The sequence below is a fragment of the Gymnodraco acuticeps genome, unplaced genomic scaffold, assembly GCF_902827175.1.
Source record: "Gymnodraco acuticeps unplaced genomic scaffold, fGymAcu1.1, whole genome shotgun sequence".
NCBI lineage: Eukaryota > Metazoa > Chordata > Actinopteri > Perciformes > Bathydraconidae > Gymnodraco > Gymnodraco acuticeps.
Window position 1 is genome coordinate 1,373,288 of NW_022990172.1, and position 19,088 is coordinate 1,392,375.

The 19,088-nt window shown below is 43.4% G+C and overlaps 2 protein-coding genes across 4 annotated transcripts in view; one reads left to right on the plus strand and one right to left on the minus strand.

Moving 5' to 3' along the window:
* The window catches only part of LOC117547126 (protein bicaudal D homolog 1-like), a 37,889-nt gene extending 25,133 nt beyond the window's left edge, over positions 1-12,756 (minus strand). For 2 of the 3 annotated variants that reach the window (XM_034217636.1, XM_034217633.1), the window contains exon 1: positions 12,262-12,756. In XM_034217636.1, coding sequence (XP_034073527.1) covers positions 12,262-12,480 — 219 coding nt within the window. In that variant the 5' untranslated portion in view covers positions 12,481-12,756. The remainder of the gene's footprint in view (positions 1-12,261) is intronic. The other variant, XM_034217635.1, reaches the window with a different exon arrangement.
* A 1,420-nt stretch (positions 12,757-14,176) lies between these two features.
* strap (serine/threonine kinase receptor associated protein) lies at positions 14,177-19,059 on the plus strand. Its single transcript, XM_034217637.1, has 9 exons — positions 14,177-14,619; positions 14,929-15,064; positions 16,300-16,381; positions 16,490-16,562; positions 16,797-16,896; positions 17,047-17,184; positions 17,300-17,436; positions 17,664-17,813; positions 18,314-19,059. The coding sequence occupies exons 1-9, from the start codon at positions 14,508-14,510 to the stop codon at positions 18,373-18,375; spliced, it is 990 nt and encodes a 329-aa protein (XP_034073528.1). The 5' UTR covers positions 14,177-14,507; the 3' UTR covers positions 18,376-19,059.
* Positions 19,060-19,088: the final 29 nt, after the last annotated feature.

Consider the following 19,088-nt stretch of genomic DNA (forward strand, 5'->3'; position numbering starts at 1 on the left):
TCATCAATCTTCATGCGACTTCAACTGCTAACTGTTCCTTCATACTTTCACTCAGAAACCTCATTCCAACGTTAAAATGTTACACATCTTTCTGACATTATTCATGCGAAACAACTTTTAAATCTGATTCATACTTCTAGAAATATTAAATATTGTTCAGACCTTGGTAAAGAGGCCTTCTTCAGATTTTAACATTAGTGTGTATTGAGCAGCTCGTTAAGGTGTGTGATCTCAAAGCTAGAGTTGAACAATTAACCATTGTTCTCTACCGTCCACCAGGCGCCTTGGGGGACTTCTTGGAGGAATTAGATAATCTCCTCTCACACATCCCTGAAACTGGCCCTCCCGCTGTACTTCTCGGAGACTTCAACATCCAGACAGGGAAGATAGACGAACTAATATCTCTGTTAACCACCTTTGCCTTCTCACTGTCTCCGTCCCCACCAACTCATAAAGCTGGCAATGTCCTTGATCTCATATTCTCAAGGAACTGCACTACTTCTAACCTCTCTGTAAACCCGCTTCACACATCCGATCACTTCTTCATTTCATTCTCTCTACCCCTTTCCAAACATAACAAACTAATCTCTTCTCATCCTGCACCTGTCCGCCGTAACCTTCGTTCCCTCTCCCCCTCTACCTTTGCCTCATCTGTGCTCTCAGCCCTCCCTTCCTCTGACTCGTTCCAACTTCTGCCTCCAAACATCCTCTCTGGACTCTCTCTGTCCTCTCACATCTCGGCAGCCTCGTCAGTCCCCTCCTGCTCCCTGGCTAAATGACGAACTGCGTGCTAATAGAACCATCCTTCGGGCAGCAGAGCGGAAACAGTGGAAATCCAAACACCAAGACGACCTCCTAACCTATCAGGCTCTCCTCTCCTCTTTCTCTGCTTCGATCTCTCAGGCAAAAAGCACTTTCTTTCAAGATAAGATCCAATCTTCCTATTCCAATCCCAAAAAACTATTTTCAATCTTTTCCCCCTCAAAGCCCCTTCCCCCTCCTCCCTTCTGTCAAGGGACTTTGTTAACCACTTTGAAAAAATGGTTGATATTCGCTCTTCTTTATCTGACTCACCTTTACTCACCACTGGGTCACCTGACCCCTCCCTTCACCCACACACTAACCTCCTTTTCCCCTCTCTCTCCAAGTGAGGTTCTTACCCTCATTACCTCTACCTCTACCACCTGTCCTCTGGACCCTATCCCCTCAAACCTCCTTCAGACTATCGCTCCTGATATTCTACCGTTTCTCTCCCATTTCATCAATACTTCTCTAACTTCTGGTCACTTTCCAAACAGTCTCAAGGAGGCAAGAGTAAACCCTCTCCTAAAGAAACCCACTCTCAACCCGTCTGATGTTATAAACTACAGGCCTGTCTCTCTCCTCCCGTTCCTGTCTAAAACACTTGAACGCGCTGTCTTTAAACAACTCTCCTGTTATCTCCATCAGAACAACCTTCTGGATCCGCACAAGTCTGGTTTCAAGGCAGGTCACTCCACAGAAACTGCTATCATTGCTGTCTCTGAGGAACTGCACACTGCTAAAGCAGCATCCCTCTCCTCTGTCATCATCCTTTTGGACCTGTCTGCTGCATTCGACACAGTGAACCATCAGATCCTCCTTCGCACTCTCCAAAAACTTGGAGTTTCAGGCTCTGCACTTTCCCTCCTCACCTCATACCTCAAAGACCGTACCTACAGGGTAACTTGGAGAGGGTCCGAGTCCGACTCTTGTCAATTAACTACAGGGGTCCCTCATGGCTCTGTTCTTGGTCCCCTCCTCTTCTCCTTGTACACAAACTCGCTCGGATCAGTCATTAGCCCGCATGGTTTTTCATACCACTGCTACGCTGACGACACTCAATTGATTCTGTCCTTTCCCCACTCAGAGACCCAGGTCGTCGCACGCATCTCTGCTTGTCTAGCTGACATCTCTCAGTGGATGTCTGCTCATCACCTCAAGCTCAACCTTGACCAGACTGAACTGCTTTTCCTTCCGGGAAAAGATTGTCCCACTCTTGACCTAACAATCAACATCGGCACCTCTGTTGTTTCCCCGACTCAGACTGAAAGGAATCTGGGTGTGATCCTAGATAACAAACTGTCCTTTACTGCAAACATCGCTGCTGCAGATACATGCTTTACAACATCAGGAGGATATGTCTCCAGCTGACCCAGAAAACAACGCAGGTTCTGGTCCAGGCTCTCGTCATCTCACGCCTAGACTACTGCAACTCCCTCCTGGCTGGTCTACCTGCATGTGCCATCCGACCTCTGCACCTCATCCAGAATGCAGCGGCTCGTCTGGTCTTCAACCTTCCAAAGTTTTCCCACGCCACACCGCTCCTCCACTCACTTCACTGGCTTCCAGTAATTGCTAGAATCCACTTCAAAACAATGGTACTTGCGTACCATGCTGCGAATGGATCTGGCCCTTCGTACATCCAGGACATGGTTAAACTGTACACCCCAGCACGTGCACTACGCTCTGCATCAGCCAAACGACTCGCTGCACCCTCGCTGCGAGGGGGACCCAAGTTCCCATCAACAAAAACACGTGAATTTGCTATCCTGGCTCCAAAATGGTGGAATGAGCTCCCCATTGAAATCAGGACAGCAGAAAGCCTGCATATCTTCCGGCGCAGACTGAAAACTTATCTCTTTCGACTCCACTTCTAGCGATAGAATTACTAACAAATAACTGCTAACAGAGCACTGTAATTTTCATCCTAGGTATACCTCAACTATGAGAGACAAAATGAGAAAAAGAAAAAATCCAGAAAATCACAAAAGAATTTATTTGCAAATTATGGTGGAAAATAAGTATTTGGTCATTAACAAAAGTTCATCTCAATACTTTGTTATATACCCTTTGTTGGCAATGACAGCAAGGTTTTCACACACTGTTGCTGGTATTTTGGCCCATTCCTCCATGCAGATCTCCTCTAGAGCAGTGATGTTTTGGGGCTGTCGCTGGGCAACACGGACTTTCAACTCCCTCCAACGATTTTCTATGGGGTTGAGATCTGGAGACTGGCTTGGCCACTCTAGGACCTTGAAATGTTTCTTACGAAGCCACTCCTTCGTTGCCCCGGCGGTGTGTTTGGGATCATTGTCATGCTGAAAGACCCAGCCACGTTTCATCTTCAATGCCCTTGCTGATGGAAGGAGGTTGTCACTCAAAATCTCACGATACATGGCCCCATTCATTCTTTCCTTTACACGGATCAGTCGTACCGGTCCCTTTGCAGAAAAACAGCCCCGAAGCATGATGTTTCCACCCCCATGTTTCACAGTAGGTATGGTGTTCTTTGGATGCAACTCAGCATTCTTTCTCCTCCAAACACGTCTAGTTGAGTTTTTACCAAAAAGTTCTATTTTGGTTTCATCTGACCATATGACATTCTCCCAATCCTCTTCTGGATCATCTAAATGCTCTCTAGCAAACTTCAGACGGGCCTGGACATGTACTGGCTTAAGCAGGGGGACACGTCTGGCACTGCAGGATTTGAGTCCCTGGCGGCGTAGTGTGTTACTGATGGTAGCCTTTGTTACTTTGGTCCCAGCTCTCTGCAGGTCATTGACTAGGTCCCCCATGTGGTTCTGGGATTTTTGCTCACCGTTCTTGTGATCATTTTGACCCCACGGGGTGAGATCTTGCGTGGAGCCCCAGATCGAGGGAGATTATTAGTGGTCTTGTATGTCTTCCATTTTCTAATAATTGCTCCCACAGTTGATTTCCTCACACCAAGCTGCTTACCTATTGCAGATTCAGTCTTCCCTGCCTGGTGCAGGTCTACAATTTTGTTTCTGGTGTCCTTTGACAGCTCTTTGGTCTTGGCCATAGTGGAGTTTGGAGTGTGACTGTTTGAGGTTGTGGACAGGTGTCTTTTATACTGATAACGAGTTCAAACAGGTGCCATTAATACAGTTAACGAGTGGAGGACAGAGGAGGCTCTTAAAGAAGAAGTTACAGGTCTGTGAGAGCCAGAAATCTTGTTTGTTTGTAGGTGACCAAATACTTATTTTACAGAGGAATTTACCAATTAATTCATTAAAAGTCCTACAATGTGATTTCCTGGATTCTTTCCCCCCATTCTGTCTCTCATAGTTGAAGTGTACCTAGTATGAAAATTACAGGCCTCTCTCATCTTTTTCAGTGGGAGAACTTGCACAATTGGTGGCTGACTAAATACTTCTTTGCCCCACTGTATATACTAATAAAGGACTGGCTTATCTATAGCCAGTTGAGTAGCACTTGAAATTGTTGGCTCTATGAAACCTGATGTACTTATATGATTCTGTGTTCTTCAAGGTTGTGTCTTCCTGGTCGAATGTACTTATTGTAAGTCGCTTTGGATAAAAGCGTCAGCTAAATGCAATGTAATGTAATGTAATGTAATGCTTGAAATTCGCCTTCATATTTTTTTTTAAAAACCTGCCATAATTCCCAAACCCTACACTCCTGAGACATAATTTGTCATGACAAACGTAGGAAAACATCTCGTAGCTTAAAAAAAAAAAAATAATTAAGCAAAATAATTAAACAAAATGCCTCTTGAGGGCATGAAGTGACAACAACGTTCAACATGTCTCCATTAAAGCCAATTGTAAATTCAAGCTGATCTTTACTCACAGCATTAGCCGCACACCTTTAGTTAATCTGCCAAAAAGGCCACATTATTAACCCGAAAGTACACAAGAAGCACACTTCAGATGCTCAACTTCCTTTTGATGCTTCACGCGTTGAAATGTCACCGATATCTGTTACGGTTCTTCAACAAAACGTTCACATGTAAGAGGTTTATCTCTCATTCAGAACAATGAAAAGGCTCTCCTCTCACTGATTACTGCACATCACCATGGAAACCTTTGATCTCGGGACACGTCGTTAGCACAAATATAAACACCTGTGTCATGGAACACGATGATGTCATAACTCCAAATGACATTCTCAGAGCAGCAGACTTCAGATAATGGTTAATGGTCCAGCCTTCAACATGTCTATGTGCCATTAGTGAGTTTTCCTCAAAAGCTGTTGCCACGCCGTAAAACACCATATTGCTATAACTCCTATGAAAATGGTCAAAAAGTGCTCAAACTTCACATTTGTGCCAACAGTCCAGCCGTGAAGACATCTATTTGACAGTTTTAGCCTCCCAACTGAAATCCCACCTCAGCTCCAATAACCTGTTAGGGTTAGGGTTAGGATTCTGCACAAAGCACAGCACAGAAACAGCCCTCCTCAGAATCACTAACGACCTCCTCCTCTCCTCAGACTCCGGCAATCTCAACATCCTCATCCTCCTCGACCTCACAGCAGTGTTCGACACCATCAACCATACCATCCTGCTGTCCCGACTGGAATCATCTCTTAACATCACTGACACTGCACTCTCTTGGTTGAAATCATACCTCACCAACAGACACCAGTTCATCCACATAAATAACTGCACTTCCTCCACTGCCCCTCTGTCCCAAGGCGTCCCCCAGGGTTCGGTGCTTGGTCCTCTCCTTTTCATCCTCTATATCCTCCCCCTTGGAAAAACCATCACTGCCACAACTCACTCCACACTCACCAACTGTCTCAGAAATGAAATCCTGGATGCAAACAAACTACCTTCAACTGAACAGCGACAAATCAGATATCATCATAATCGGACCCACATCCCGCACCAACACCACCCAGAACTTCAACCTCACCCTTGACAACACCACTCTAAGCCCCTCCCCTCACATTGACAGCCAGCTAAAATTCGACAAACACACAAACTATATCACCAGGACTGCCTTCTTCCATCTGAAATACATCGCCCGCCTCCGCCCCTCACTCTCCTTCCCGGCTGCTGAAACCCTCATCCACGCATTTATCACCTCAAGACTGGACTACTGGAACAGCATCCTGTATGGTTCGTCATCCAAAATTCTAAATAAACTAGAATACATCCAGAACTGCGATGCCCGCGTCCTCACCCACACCCGCTCCAGAGACCACATCACCCCCGTCCTTCAAAACCTGCACTGGCTCCCTATCCGTCAACGAATACACTTCAAAATCCTTCTGCTAACACACAAAGTTCTCAATAACCAGGCCCCCCCCTACTCACCGACCTGATCCACCACTACACCCCCTCCCGCAGCCTTCGTTCATCAGAAGCGAACCTCCTCTCTATCCCCACACGAACCAAGCTCCGAACCTGGGTGGACAGAGCCTTCTCCATCGCTGCCCCCACCCTCTGGAACTCCCTTCCACAACACATCAGAGACTGCACCGACCCCCCCACTTTCAAAACACTGACCAAAACACATCTCTTCAGACTGGCTTTTAATTTGTGAATTATGCTGTGTTGATGTTTTTAATATTTATTTATTTGTTATCTCTATTCTTTATTCTATTTTATCATGTATTGTCAAACCACTATAAAGCGTCTTTGAGCACCTGGAAAAGCGCTTTGAAATAAAATGTATTATTATTATTATTAAGATTTCTTCAAATGCCGTTGCCTTGGCAACACAATGCTCACTATGAAACACGGTTTTCTCACAAGTTCAGTTCAAATGCTCGAAATGGCCCAAAGCTTCACAGGTTTGGTAACGATGCAGCCATCAACACATCTAAGCCTATTATGGGGTGTCATCAAATGCTGTTGCCATGGCGACAGATCATTCACCATCAAGTTAGTTCAAATATTCTGCTGCTTTTCGAAAGCCTTTTTACTTTATTTTCTTCTCTTATCACACATTCAAGCCCCCAGTATTCATGTATCATTTCAATCTAAATTCTTCACTTTCTTCTTACACATTACTGTACATTTCAGCATAGCAATTCAGCGTCAGCTTTTCAGCATAAAGCATTCCCACTAGCAATTTCTTCAGGAATTCTCCTGTTTCAATTCAATGTGCTTGATTGGATATTTATAGCAAAGGAACAATTGCCATTATAAAAATAAAGTCAATAACACTGATTCATTAGTCCTTATATCTGTGTTAAAAGCGTATTGCCTCCTATTTAAATACTAAATGCATACACAGCTTTGTGTTCAGGAATCATTATGACTTCATATTTGATGAAAAATTCATCACGTCTTCTTCTGTGTGTGCGCAACACACTTTTGCACACACCCACTTTCAGACATCCAGTCTGCTCCTAGACTAAGTGTTTCTGAACATGTTGCTCTGTCACTTGTATAACTAAAAGAGAGCCGAGGAGAGAGTATCCAGGGTTTGTCTGAGGTCCAGAGACTATGGGGAAAGATCTACTTCACGTAAGAAAATTAAATACGACTACACTACAGCTTAAAAAATGAACCCTCTTAGATCAACAACTTCTCAAAGCATGAACGGACAGAATTATTTTCCAGTGTTTTTCCTGCCGTAATGTTATTTATTCTTCAGTTTCACAGATGAGCAGGATTCATGAATCCCCTATCCTAAACCCTGCTAGGTGAAGTGCAAGGAGGGAGGGGTCCCACTAGCTGTGTGACGTCACAGAGGAGTAATCGAGCGCCCCGGGGGTCACTCGGTCCTGTTCTGTTTTTAGCCTTGACGGATGCACCGGTGCACTCGCTGCATTTTTCATCACCGCTCCATTGTCACACCCTCCAATTCATCCCATCGCAATGCCGCTGTAATGTGGAACCACACCTTTCTGTGAGCTCTCACACAGTGGTCAATGGTAATTATTACATTACTATTACTCCAAAAAAACAGCACTCACTCATATCACTCAAGGAGTAATCCTTCATAGTGTGCTGTATTCCGATAAGGACATTAAGTCATCATGAGTATTTGTGATATCCAGCAAATGCTAAAACAACAAAGCAGACAGCTGGATTACACACCAGTAAAAAGTGTGGTAGAAGCAAATGCTAATGTATTCTCAACTGTGAGGGTAGCCATTTTCAATACTCATACAGTTTATAGGGGCCCCACATGCTTTTTATAATGTTCCTTTCCTGTGGTAGGTTTTTGTGGATGTAAATGGTCTGCAAAGGCTAAAATCCTGAAGTGCATGCCAGAGGGAGTTTCTCTCCGCACTAGCAACACTAGCGCTTCTATTGGCTATCTCTCTAACACATTATAGGGCAGGACAGGACATCTCTCAGCGATTGACCAATCAGAGCCTGCCAGCTAACCAATCAGAGTAGACTGGGCTCTGGTTTCAGACAGTGGGTGAAAATAGGTGCTGCAGCACAGGCAGTATGAGAACAATAAAGAGCTTTTTGTACATTAAAGCATGGAAACATTTCACATTAGAGGTACGAAATACAAATATAAACATGTAAATTAGCATAATATGTCTTCTTTTTTTTAAAGCTGAAAGCATGTAAAAGCTTGTACATCTAAAATTAATGTAGGAAAATTGAGAGACACTCATTTTAAATTAATTTGTGTACAAACTACAAAGATGCTTCAAACCTTCATAGTGAACTATAATTGTAGCCTGTCTCTATAGGACACCTGAGCTGGCACCAAGCCTGATTCTGACCCGCATAGAGTGGAGATGAGGCTCACTGTACAAATCAATTTGACGGACTCATGTGGAGCTAATTAAAGGCGCGCTGTGGCTACTGTCTGAGGCAACCTCCTGCTGTGATGCCCACAACTGTTGAATTAAACCAACAAGTCAATGTCACCCAATTAGCTAATGCACATGACAACAATTAAATGAGAGGAAGGCTGATAGTGACAACATTTGACCTTTACTGCTTTTCAATAAACTTGTAAAGCTAATTGGCCTTATAAATCTAGCCAATAAGGCGGAAAATATTTACAGTGCTTTTGAGAATCGACTTAATACCACAAACTGAAGAATAACATCAAAGTACTACCCTCCATCTGCACTCTAGACCCTCTACCCACAGCCTTTGTTCGAACATCTCGGCTATAAGTCCCATGATCACCGACGTCATCAACAGTTCCCTCAAGGCTGGTCATGTTCCATCAGCTCTTAAAACTGCCGTCATCAGACCCCTTCTAAAAAAAAACACCTTAGACCCAGATGTCCTCGCCAACTACAGGCCCATCTCCAACCTCCCATTTCTAGCCAAGGTGCTGGAAAAAGTAGTTGCCGCCCAGCTTCAGGACCATCTCCAACCAAACGGCCTCTTTGAGAAATTCCAGTCCGGTTTCCGTTCCGCCCACAGCACTGAAACAGCTCTGGGTCACAAACGACCTGCTGATGGCGGCTGACACTGGTTCCCCATCTCTCCTCATCCTCCTGGATCTGACTGCAGCATTCAACACTGTCGACCATAACATCCTCCTTCAGCGCCTCCAATACACCATCGGACTCTCTGACTCCGCCCTGAGCTGGTTCCAGTCCTACAGTACCTGTCTGGAAGAACAGAGTATGTCTCCTTGGGAGGTGCGAGGTCCCAGACACACCCTGTCACCTGTGGTGTCCCTCAAGGGTTGGTCCTCGGGCCCACTCTGTTCACCCTGTACACTCTGCCCCTTGGTCGTGTCATCAGCCAGCATGGAATATCATTCCATTGCTACGCTGATGACACACAGCTATATGTAAAGACAGACCCTATCCCACATGCTTCCTCACTGTCACCATCGTCATCACCATTCCCATCAACATCCTTTAACACCTGCATTGAGGAGATAAAGGCTTGGATGCAACAAAACTTCCTGCCGCTTAATACCTCCAAAACAGAAGCTATTTTAGTTGGCACACCAAACCAGGTCCAGTCATCCCCCATAACTCACATCACCTTTTCTGGCCAAAACATACCCCTCTCTGCATCAGTTACCAACCTGGGTGTACGATTTGACAGACATCTGACATTTGACACCCACATCAAACACCTGTGCAAAACCTCCTTCTACCATCGCAGGAACATTGCAAAACTCCTGTCAGATGCGGAACAACTGGTCCATGCCTTCGTCTCCTCAAGGCTTGATTACTGCAACACTCTCCTCATCGGGACTCCTAGCGGGAGCCTTAAGAAGCTCCAATACATACAGAACAGTGCCGCTAGGATCCTGATGAGGGTGAGAAAGTACAACCACATCACACCTGTCCTTCATTCCCTCCACTGGCTTCCTGTCTCATTCAGGATCAAATACAAGATCGCACTACTGACCCATCAGTGCATCCACGGGAACGCTCCGTCATACCTAAAAGAACTACTCACATCACAAACCTCCACACGCAACCTCCGTTCCACAACAAACCATCTGCGTCGCCCCCCGAGGACCAAACTCTGCACAATGGGGGATCGGGCTTTCTGTGCAGCTGCTCCTCACCTGTGGAATTCCCTCCCAGACCACCTGAGGACTCCCCAGACCACTGACGCCTTCAAGAAAGGCCTAAAAATGTGATTGGTTGTTGGTCGCGTGCCAGACATGCCCACCGGCAAGCTTCAACGCACGCTGCCGTGTGGATGTACCGCAGAGGTATGTATACACACTTCCGTCGATGCTTGAAAAGTTGAACTTTTCTCAACTTTTGAAGCGAGCAACGGAGGCAAAGCGACACGTCAGAACCAAAATGCAGTTCGGCAAAGCGTGACGTCACCCCATTCAAAGTGAATGGGAAGCGTCTCTGTTGAAGCAACGCACGCTACCGTGTGGACGGGCCGTAACGCAGCGTCCACACGGTGACGTGCGTTGAAGCTTGCCGGTGGGCGTGTCTGAAACTTGATCAACAACCAATCACATGAATTTCCCGCCCCGGACACACAAGCACGCGGTTTGATTGGCTAGAGCTTGTACTTGCATATGATTTGATTGGCTGGCGCTTCCGTCGAAGCTTCAAAAGTAGAACATTGCTATACTTTTGAAGCGAGCAAAGCGAAGCGACGGAACCACAATGCAGTTGGGCAAAGCGTGACGTCACCCCATTCAAAGTGAATGGGCAGAAGCGTTGAAGCTTCAACGCATGCCGCCGTGTGGACGGGCCGTAACAGTCTGTGGTGCAATGTGTCCCAAAGCTTCATGTATTGATAGGTTAATATGAATAATCAAACAAATGACTATGTGCAATGGGAATTATCCCCAACTCTCTCTCTAGGTCGTCCTCAGACGAGCCCTCCATCGTCGCTTCCAGTCATCCCGGTTCTCCATACATCTGGCCAGTTCAACTCTGCAGTACAGCTTATGAGCTTTTAACGTCTTTCAGCTTGTTGTTTTGGTTTTTCGAGCCAGCAACTCATCTCCGCTCATCAACCCTGTTCCCAGCAGGTTCAGGCACTTGTTTTCAGAGAAAAGGCTCTGATATAGTATGTACACAATACTGCTCACCACCAAACAGCAGGCAGTCACAGTTATCAACTAGCGAGTGAGCATGGTGGAGCTCTTAGCAGGAAATCCGATATTTTCTAAGAAGTGAACCAGAGCTACAAGAGTGAATATTGATTTCATTTAGATTCACGTGACACAAATCCATATGAATACTTATGTTACTCTGTGTCTGTTGAGGCATTTGATTGTTAACATCTTTGTCATACCTATTTTCTAATAAGACAATACATCAGTGTATGTGTGTGTTTTTGCAATTTAACACACATTACTAAACAACTAGTCATTCCAGCATCAAACCCCAACTCTGTCACGATCATGCTGAGGCTATTTTCCTTCCTGTTGTTTGAGTACTGCGAAAGTCATAAAGTCAACTGATGTTACTTTAAAATAAGTCATGGTTACATTATAGGGTATGGAAAAAACGATTTTAGAGCGAAACCAGTTGCGTTTCAGTTGATCCATTAATTGGTTAATAAGTGGCACTAATGGGAAATTCTATTTACAATAGGAAGTTGTGGAAGCAAGCCCAATATAATAAAGAAAGTTTGCATTGGTATCTAAATCTTATTAGTCAATTATGACCTGCATGATTTGTATTGAAACATAGTAGCCTATCTGATTCTTTTTATAATAGTATTTTACTAATTGTCAAAATAAAATGGGCTGAGTCGCCTAATATGACAAGAAGACATTTACAAATAAAACCATGAAGGCCTTCCATAGTCATGTTAGGCTGGGCTAACTTTCAGAACTGTTAGCTTTCAGCAGGTGTAACTACATGTAGCCAAGAAGAATTAGGCCTATACAACACAAAGAACCTAGGCAATAGGAAGGGTTGTTAATAAGCTATCAATACATGATGTAGTCAACTTATTTGTAATGTGACACCATCTCCTGCCCTGGAACATTGCAAATGTAACGACAGACTATGGTCAGACACTTCTTATACCCAAATGAGTCTAATAAAACGAATAAAGCTTGACTTCTTCCAGTAAGGAGCCGAGCCCACCTCCTGCAGCTGCTCCAGCTCCAGCCTCAGCGTCTCCTGCTCGGCCTCCAGCTCGGCGTACTGCTGCTTCAGGCTATGGTTCTCCTCCAAGACCACCAGCCCGCACTCCGCCGCCCGGATCTTCTCTCGGTTGGCCTCGGCCAGCTCCCGGGTCAGACGCTCCACCTCGGCCCGGCATTGCTCCACGGTGTCCCCGCATCCTGCTCCACCGGCAGCCATCGCTCCCTCTCCCCCTCCTCCGGCCCTCTCCTCCCTGCGTCGGATGAGCGGAGAGCCCCGCCGGAGGGAGAAACAGCTGAGGTAGACAACAAACCTGCCGCCCCTAAAAGGAATCACAACGCTGCCTCAAATCTCATTTTTAAAATGAAAAACCTAAATATAAAATAAACATCCGTAAATCTCAATAAAGCATTGTCATCCTCAGCAGAGACACCCATCTTCGGCCATGCAATGCTCTAAATGATGCAGCTTCTCATCTTCCTGTCCCGCATCCCCTCCCTCTGCTCTGTTTTTCTGCTTATTCACCGGCATCAGGCTACACCTCTGCCTGCAGCCGGGAGGCAAGGCACTCTTTACAGTATATGGGCACAGTCATGGAATAAACTGTGTAAAGGAGTGATGTGAAAACGCGAATTATTTTTAGATGCTTTCCACAACTGTATGGGCTGGGTTTTTTAATTGTAGTAGCACGTGGGATAAGCTATATTTTATATTAATTTAAGACTTTTATCTTTTAGTTATATTCAAATGCTTTAACTTGAGTTACTGTTGTTTCTATCTGGCAAAATATATTGTAGCAATAAAGGTAAATTCTAATAATTGAAATATAATTTCAATATGAGCAGAAAAAAGCAGAATGTTGTTATGTTATTTGTTCATTTATAGAACCCCATTAACTAAAACCAAGACAATAATCTATCATCCTAAATACAATATAAACAGCAGTGTATCTTTTTAATGCTAGTTCTAATATGCAGCTGTTTTGCTTGTAATTTTGGATCAATACTGTATTTTTTTGCTTAAGTATAAACTATTTTTACTCAATATTTTTACTTTAAACTTACATATACGTTATACACATAAACATTTATATTATACTTATTGTTAAAATGTACTTCATCTAATATGAAAAAAACTCTGGGTAAATAAAAAAAATCAAGATAAATAATGAAATTCCATATAAATTGTGCATTCAAAAGAGAGGTTTGCCCTTGTTTCATCTAATATTACATGAATATCACTATACAGCAGTAGGGTAATAGACATGTATATCTCTACAATGCAATTATCATTGTCATGATATATCTTTCAAAACAATATTTTACAACAGGATGACTGTATAATTCTGTCCTGGCAAAACATACATCTGAAAATGTGGTTAATCTTACAGCTAACATATGGGTAATTAAAATACAGGAGAATAAGACATAACTCTGAGGATAAACACTTTTTTATGGTATAAATGTCTGCAATTTAACAATGTAAAGAACATTAATTGTTCTTCCTGCAGGGGGCAGCAACACGCCGCAGATGCGTTTCTCCTGCCATAAAGGGCAAGGAGAAGACGTTGTCCAGCCTTCAGAATAAAAGTAATACACCTTTTTTGATTTATTTTAATACATTGATTTACAATGTATAACGTTTTAACAATGCCGTAGTAACAATAAAAGATTCCGGCAAAATACTTTTGTTGTGGAAAAAAAGCACAGCTTTAAAACATTTCATCATGATGATGACTCAATTATTAAGAAAAAACGTAATGGTTATTATATATATTTGTTCTTGTTTATTCATGTGACTTTTATCTCATTTATTTGCTATCGAACACTGTTTTTCCACTTTTAGTCTGTTTCAATATGGGTGCTTTTATTGTGAAAAACATCACACCGGAAGTAATATGTTTGTTGTGTCTGGCGGAACACCGGCTATATGATCTCTGCTACAGCTACTCCGCGTTGCACGTTGCTAGTTAGTTGCAATGCTGTAGCTATTAGCACGATAGCCTTTCCTTTGCTGGGAGGGAGACCCGCCGTTTCGTTTAATGAACATTTAATTCTCACTCATTCATAGTCCAACCGGCAGCTAACTGTTGACCAACGGATATTACCCACTAAAACAGTCGCTAGCTAGCTTGCTGTCTTGTCATCCTCAGCCTGCTAGGTCTAACCAGCTAGCTAGCCAGCTACCCACTAGCGTCCGTGCGTCTCCTTCTCAGTGCGAACAGTCTCCCAGCCGGTTGGAGGACCATGGCGATGAGACAGACTCCCCTCACCTGCTCCGGTCACACCCGACCTGTGGTGGACCTAGCCTTTAGTGGAATCACTCCATATGGCTACTTCCTCATCAGCGCCTGCAAGGGTGAGAGCAACGGATTGACAATAACGTTTGGCAAATACGCTTTTTACAAACATTTCTTAACGGTTATCGTAGATACTCGAAGTTGTGCCAATAGATACATGAATAGTAAGGCTAGCTTCGCTTTGAACCCTCTCTGTTCACAGTTAAACCATGATTATTAATTATATTTAATTGGTAATTAAATAAAAACACAAATTGCCGTTACAGTGCTCCATCAGTTGTTGTCATAGTGAGGCATTCTGTCTTATAAACACCTGTTGATACACATATCTAACCATTGTATAAATCCTCCCTGCTCTCTTTCGTCAGATGGCAAGCCCATGATGCGCCATGGAGACACAGGGGACTGGATAGGAACGTTTCTGGGTCACAAAGGTGCTGTCTGGGGAGCCACTCTGAACACAGACGCCACCAAGGCTGCCACCGCGGCGGCTGACTTCACAGCGTGAGTGAGGGTCCAGACTGGAAGCAATATGTCTAAAACAATCAAGTCTTATAACTTAAGAAAAATCTTTGTCTAACAACTTCCAAAAACTGGTAAAGTGGTACTGATCATCAGGGACGTGCACAGACATTTTGGGTCTCAGGGTCTCAAGTGAGAAAAAGGGCACATCCATAATCATTTATTAAAAAAAATGTAAAAGTTAAATATAGTTGCACATCTCTGGCTTACCGACCAATTCATTTTAATACCCTCACACTCACGCACTTGTTTAATACTCAACATAATTCTACAAAATAATCAGTTAACACAGAGAAAATGGTCTTCTTTAGTATTCACTACGCACAAGAGCAGACAACAGCAAAAATATGTAATGTTCTTACATGCACAAATACTGCAACTTTACTGAAATTATTTAACACAGTCTTGAAATCTGAAATTAAATATTTTGTTATTAACTTCTTTTGCTACTATCTTTCTTTGCACTTTGAAGTTGTTAAATATGTTTTTGTGTCTTCACTTGTTGTCTCTCCTTCCTCCCTTACAGCAGCAACCTTCTGGGGGCCATGTCCCTGTAGATGTTTATTACTTCACTGTGGATAACAGGAATGTCCTTGTCAATAGCGAGGAGGAGGGGATCAGAAAGCCTCTCTTCTGTCCTTCGGAGTGTGTCTTTCACACACCGGCAGCTTAGTCATTTGTTCATCACCACTCCCCTTCAAAATAAACCAAGAAAAGCCGGCATAATGTGGGACAGTAAAGTGGGAGGTGCTGCTACCTGTCTGTCTGAAGGGACTGCCGATGTCTGCACCGCTGTGCGCGAGACGTGGAGGGAGAGAGAGAGAGCAGCGGAACTTCAGTCTAATCTCCCGACCTTATATATTTTTTTTTTATTCAATCAATATATTATTGGAAAGTGTGCGCAAACAGTAGATACATATTCATTTATTTAATCAAATAAAAAGCACCCCATAAAAAGGGCACTTTCTCTGGAGGAAGAAAAAGGGCAGGGGCTCAAGCCCACTTTGAGGTCTGTGTGCACGTGCCTGCTGATCATGTTTATTAATAAACCTGCAATGGACATGATACCCCCTGCCTCATATCCTTTTTGTATTTGCTTTTTTAAATCACTGGGGGGGGAAAAACCCTGCTTTCAAACACATTACATGAATAATAAACAATAATCCTGCAGCTGCATGAATCGTTTTCAATGAAAATATGTGCTCTGTGCTTTTCAGAAAGGTGTGGGATGCAGTAAGTGGAGACGAGGTCCTCACACTGGCACACAAACACATCGTCAAAACCGTCAACTTTACTAAGGTCGGTGTATTGTCTTGAAATGAATGATCTCTGATTACTGCACATGTCTTGTATGCTGTTATATGTGTGAACTTTTTTAATATTTATTGTCATATTTCTGTCTATCAGGACAGCACCTGTTTGCTGACTGGAGGAAACGACAAGCTTCTGCGCCTCTACGATCTTATCAACCCTGAAGCAGGTAAGCCAATGTATCAAAGAGGAGACTTGCTTATGCACAGATCCATGTGTAAACAAATAGGATTTTATTTGATCGAGTTTAAAAAGTGTCTCCCTTTTGGGTGTCTTCATCATTTGCTGTAGATTCAGCCCTTATCAATGCATCACTTTTCCCTCCTCTTTGAATTATAAAAAGGAGAGATGACCGTTGTTTCTTTTTTCTTCTAATGTAGTTAAATGTTTTTGTCCTTATTAGCCCCTCAAGAGATTGCAGGTCACACCTCAGCCATAAAAAAAGCCTTGTGGTGTAACAACGACAAGCAGATCCTCTCGGCAGCCGATGACAAAACCATAAGGTACTATTTTGCGTGTCAATGACCACATCTAAGTGTCAAACTCCAATTCCACATCCTGACTGTGACTGCTCGACTTCCTCACAAGTCACCTCAACTTTGACACTGAACGCAGCAGAGACCTTATCTGTGTTTTGACCTGTTTGTGTCCAGGCTGTGGGACAGGAGCTCCATGGAGGAGGTGAAACAGTTGAAGTTCGACACAGCAGTGAGCAGCATGGAGTATTTGGCTGATGGAGAGATTCTTGTGATCACATATGGAAAGACAATCGGTTTCTACAACGCTCTAAGGTAAGTGACTACATCTAAAAGCCTGGGTAAACAAATATGTTGATAGTGTAGACATTTAGCTTCTACACAGTGACATTCAGCCAGTACAGCTATAGTCATTTTCATTATTTTCCAGCCTCGACCTGATCAAGACAGTTGACGCCCCGGCTCCCATCAACTCCGCCTCCCTCCACCCAGATAAAGACTTCTTTGTTGCCGGTGGAGAGGACTTCAAGCTCTACAAATTTGACTACGGCACCAAGGAAGAGCTGGGTGAGGACAGGAGAGACGTGTTTCAAATTTTAGAGACATTGTAAACCTTTTTATACACATGCACTATATTGTGTAAAGTCAAAGGTACTTAAAATGTTTGACTGTGAATCAGTAAATAACTTAAGTAAAGAGGATGTCTAAATGTTGAGTGGTTTCCTATTTTAGTAGTAGGGAGAAACCACAACAAAATATTTACAAATGTGTCCTTGTTGTCTCTTTGTCTGTAGAGTCCTATAAGGGTCATTTTGGTCCAGTGCACTGTGTACGCTTCAGTCCAGATGGTGAGCTGTACGCCAGCGGATCTGAGGATGGCACGCTCCGACTGTGGCAGACAGCTGTGGGGAAAACCTATGGCCTGTGGAAGTGTGTCCTACCTGGTAATATTCCAACCGTGGCATCAGCTGACATTTAGCTCAAAAATATATATTTAGCAAGGCTAAATGCTGAAGCCAGTGTGAGGTCAGTGTAAGTGCAGATCCTCCATTTGCCACAAAATGCTGCCTTTTTTAAAAACAGAACATCTGTAATGTCATCCTTTTGTGTGGGGACACAAAGTCAACTTAAGTTAGAATCTCAATCACCTAATGTATGTCATGGTGAGATTTGTCAATGTTCTTTCATAAAGGAGAAAACATTTGGACTACGTTAGTTATAGAGAATTAAAGTTGAACTTCCATGAAGTTTGGGAACTTGCCAGAGACAGACTTAATAAAAAATGCTCCTAATTGAAGCAGTAGAGAGACCCTGGCTGTGATCAAATAGACAGACAAATCAGGTTTTGACAGTCTGACCGAACATCCCTCCTTTCTAAGCACCCATACTTTCTATATTCCACACCTTTTTCTAACTCTTTTTTCTGCCTTGCCCTACTCCTCAGAGGAACTGGGGTTAGAGAACTCTGAGCCGCTGTACACAACCCCCCCTGAGATCAAAGCCTGAGGAGAAAACAGTGCTGTTTGGAAACGGGATGAGAAGAGAAAAGAAAAAACAAGCGGAGGGGTGTTCCAGCGTTCTATCCAGCCCCAGCAAGGAGCCGAGTCCAGAGCATCTCCATTCACCAGGAACTGATGTGGATATAAAGACTGCCTGTCTGTCATAGACTCACCCACAATTAAACTGACACACACGATTTTATGCAGTCATATGGACAGTATGGGCTGGAGAGTAAAGCAGTAGAGCTGTGAGTATCGGCTCATCGCTGCCTGCTTTCTCTCTGATTAGCCCAGATCTGTCTCGCTGCTTACATTTATTTTATCTTCCATTAAGCCTTGAACCCCAACGTCCAACCCCCATTTGGTTTCAAAGTTAAGATATTTAATGAGCTGGACTAAGGCATTTGTTTTCAATTCTCTACAAGAATACTAAAGGTAGTTGCACAGTTTGTGCAAGAGTAAGTTGTTTTCATTTCTTCAAAAACACTGCTTTGAGTATCCGCTGCTTTTGTACTGTACTGGTTAAGTATATGTGTCAAATAAAAGAAAATATTGTTTTGTGACAAAGAAAGAAAAAAAGAAGAAATGTCACTGTTTTTTTCATTGTCGCTTCTGACTTCTTCATTTATGTTTTGTGAAAAATAAACAAACGCATTACAATTTTATTTTTAAGTAATGCACAGAGATCAAACTGGTTTTGGTGTTTTTAATTGTTCTTTA

Bases quoted from the DNA above. Each gene is read 5' to 3' on its own strand.
- strap (XM_034217637.1), top strand. From the start codon at position 14,508: ATGGCGATGAGACAGACTCCCCTCACCTGCTCCGGTCACACCCGACCT. The intron at 14,620-14,928 runs GTGAGAGCAACG...CTCTTTCGTCAG, and splicing joins CCTCATCAGCGCCTGCAAGG to ATGGCAAGCCCATGATGCGC. The intron at 16,563-16,796 runs GTAAGCCAATGT...TGTCCTTATTAG, and splicing joins TCTTATCAACCCTGAAGCAG to CCCCTCAAGAGATTGCAGGT.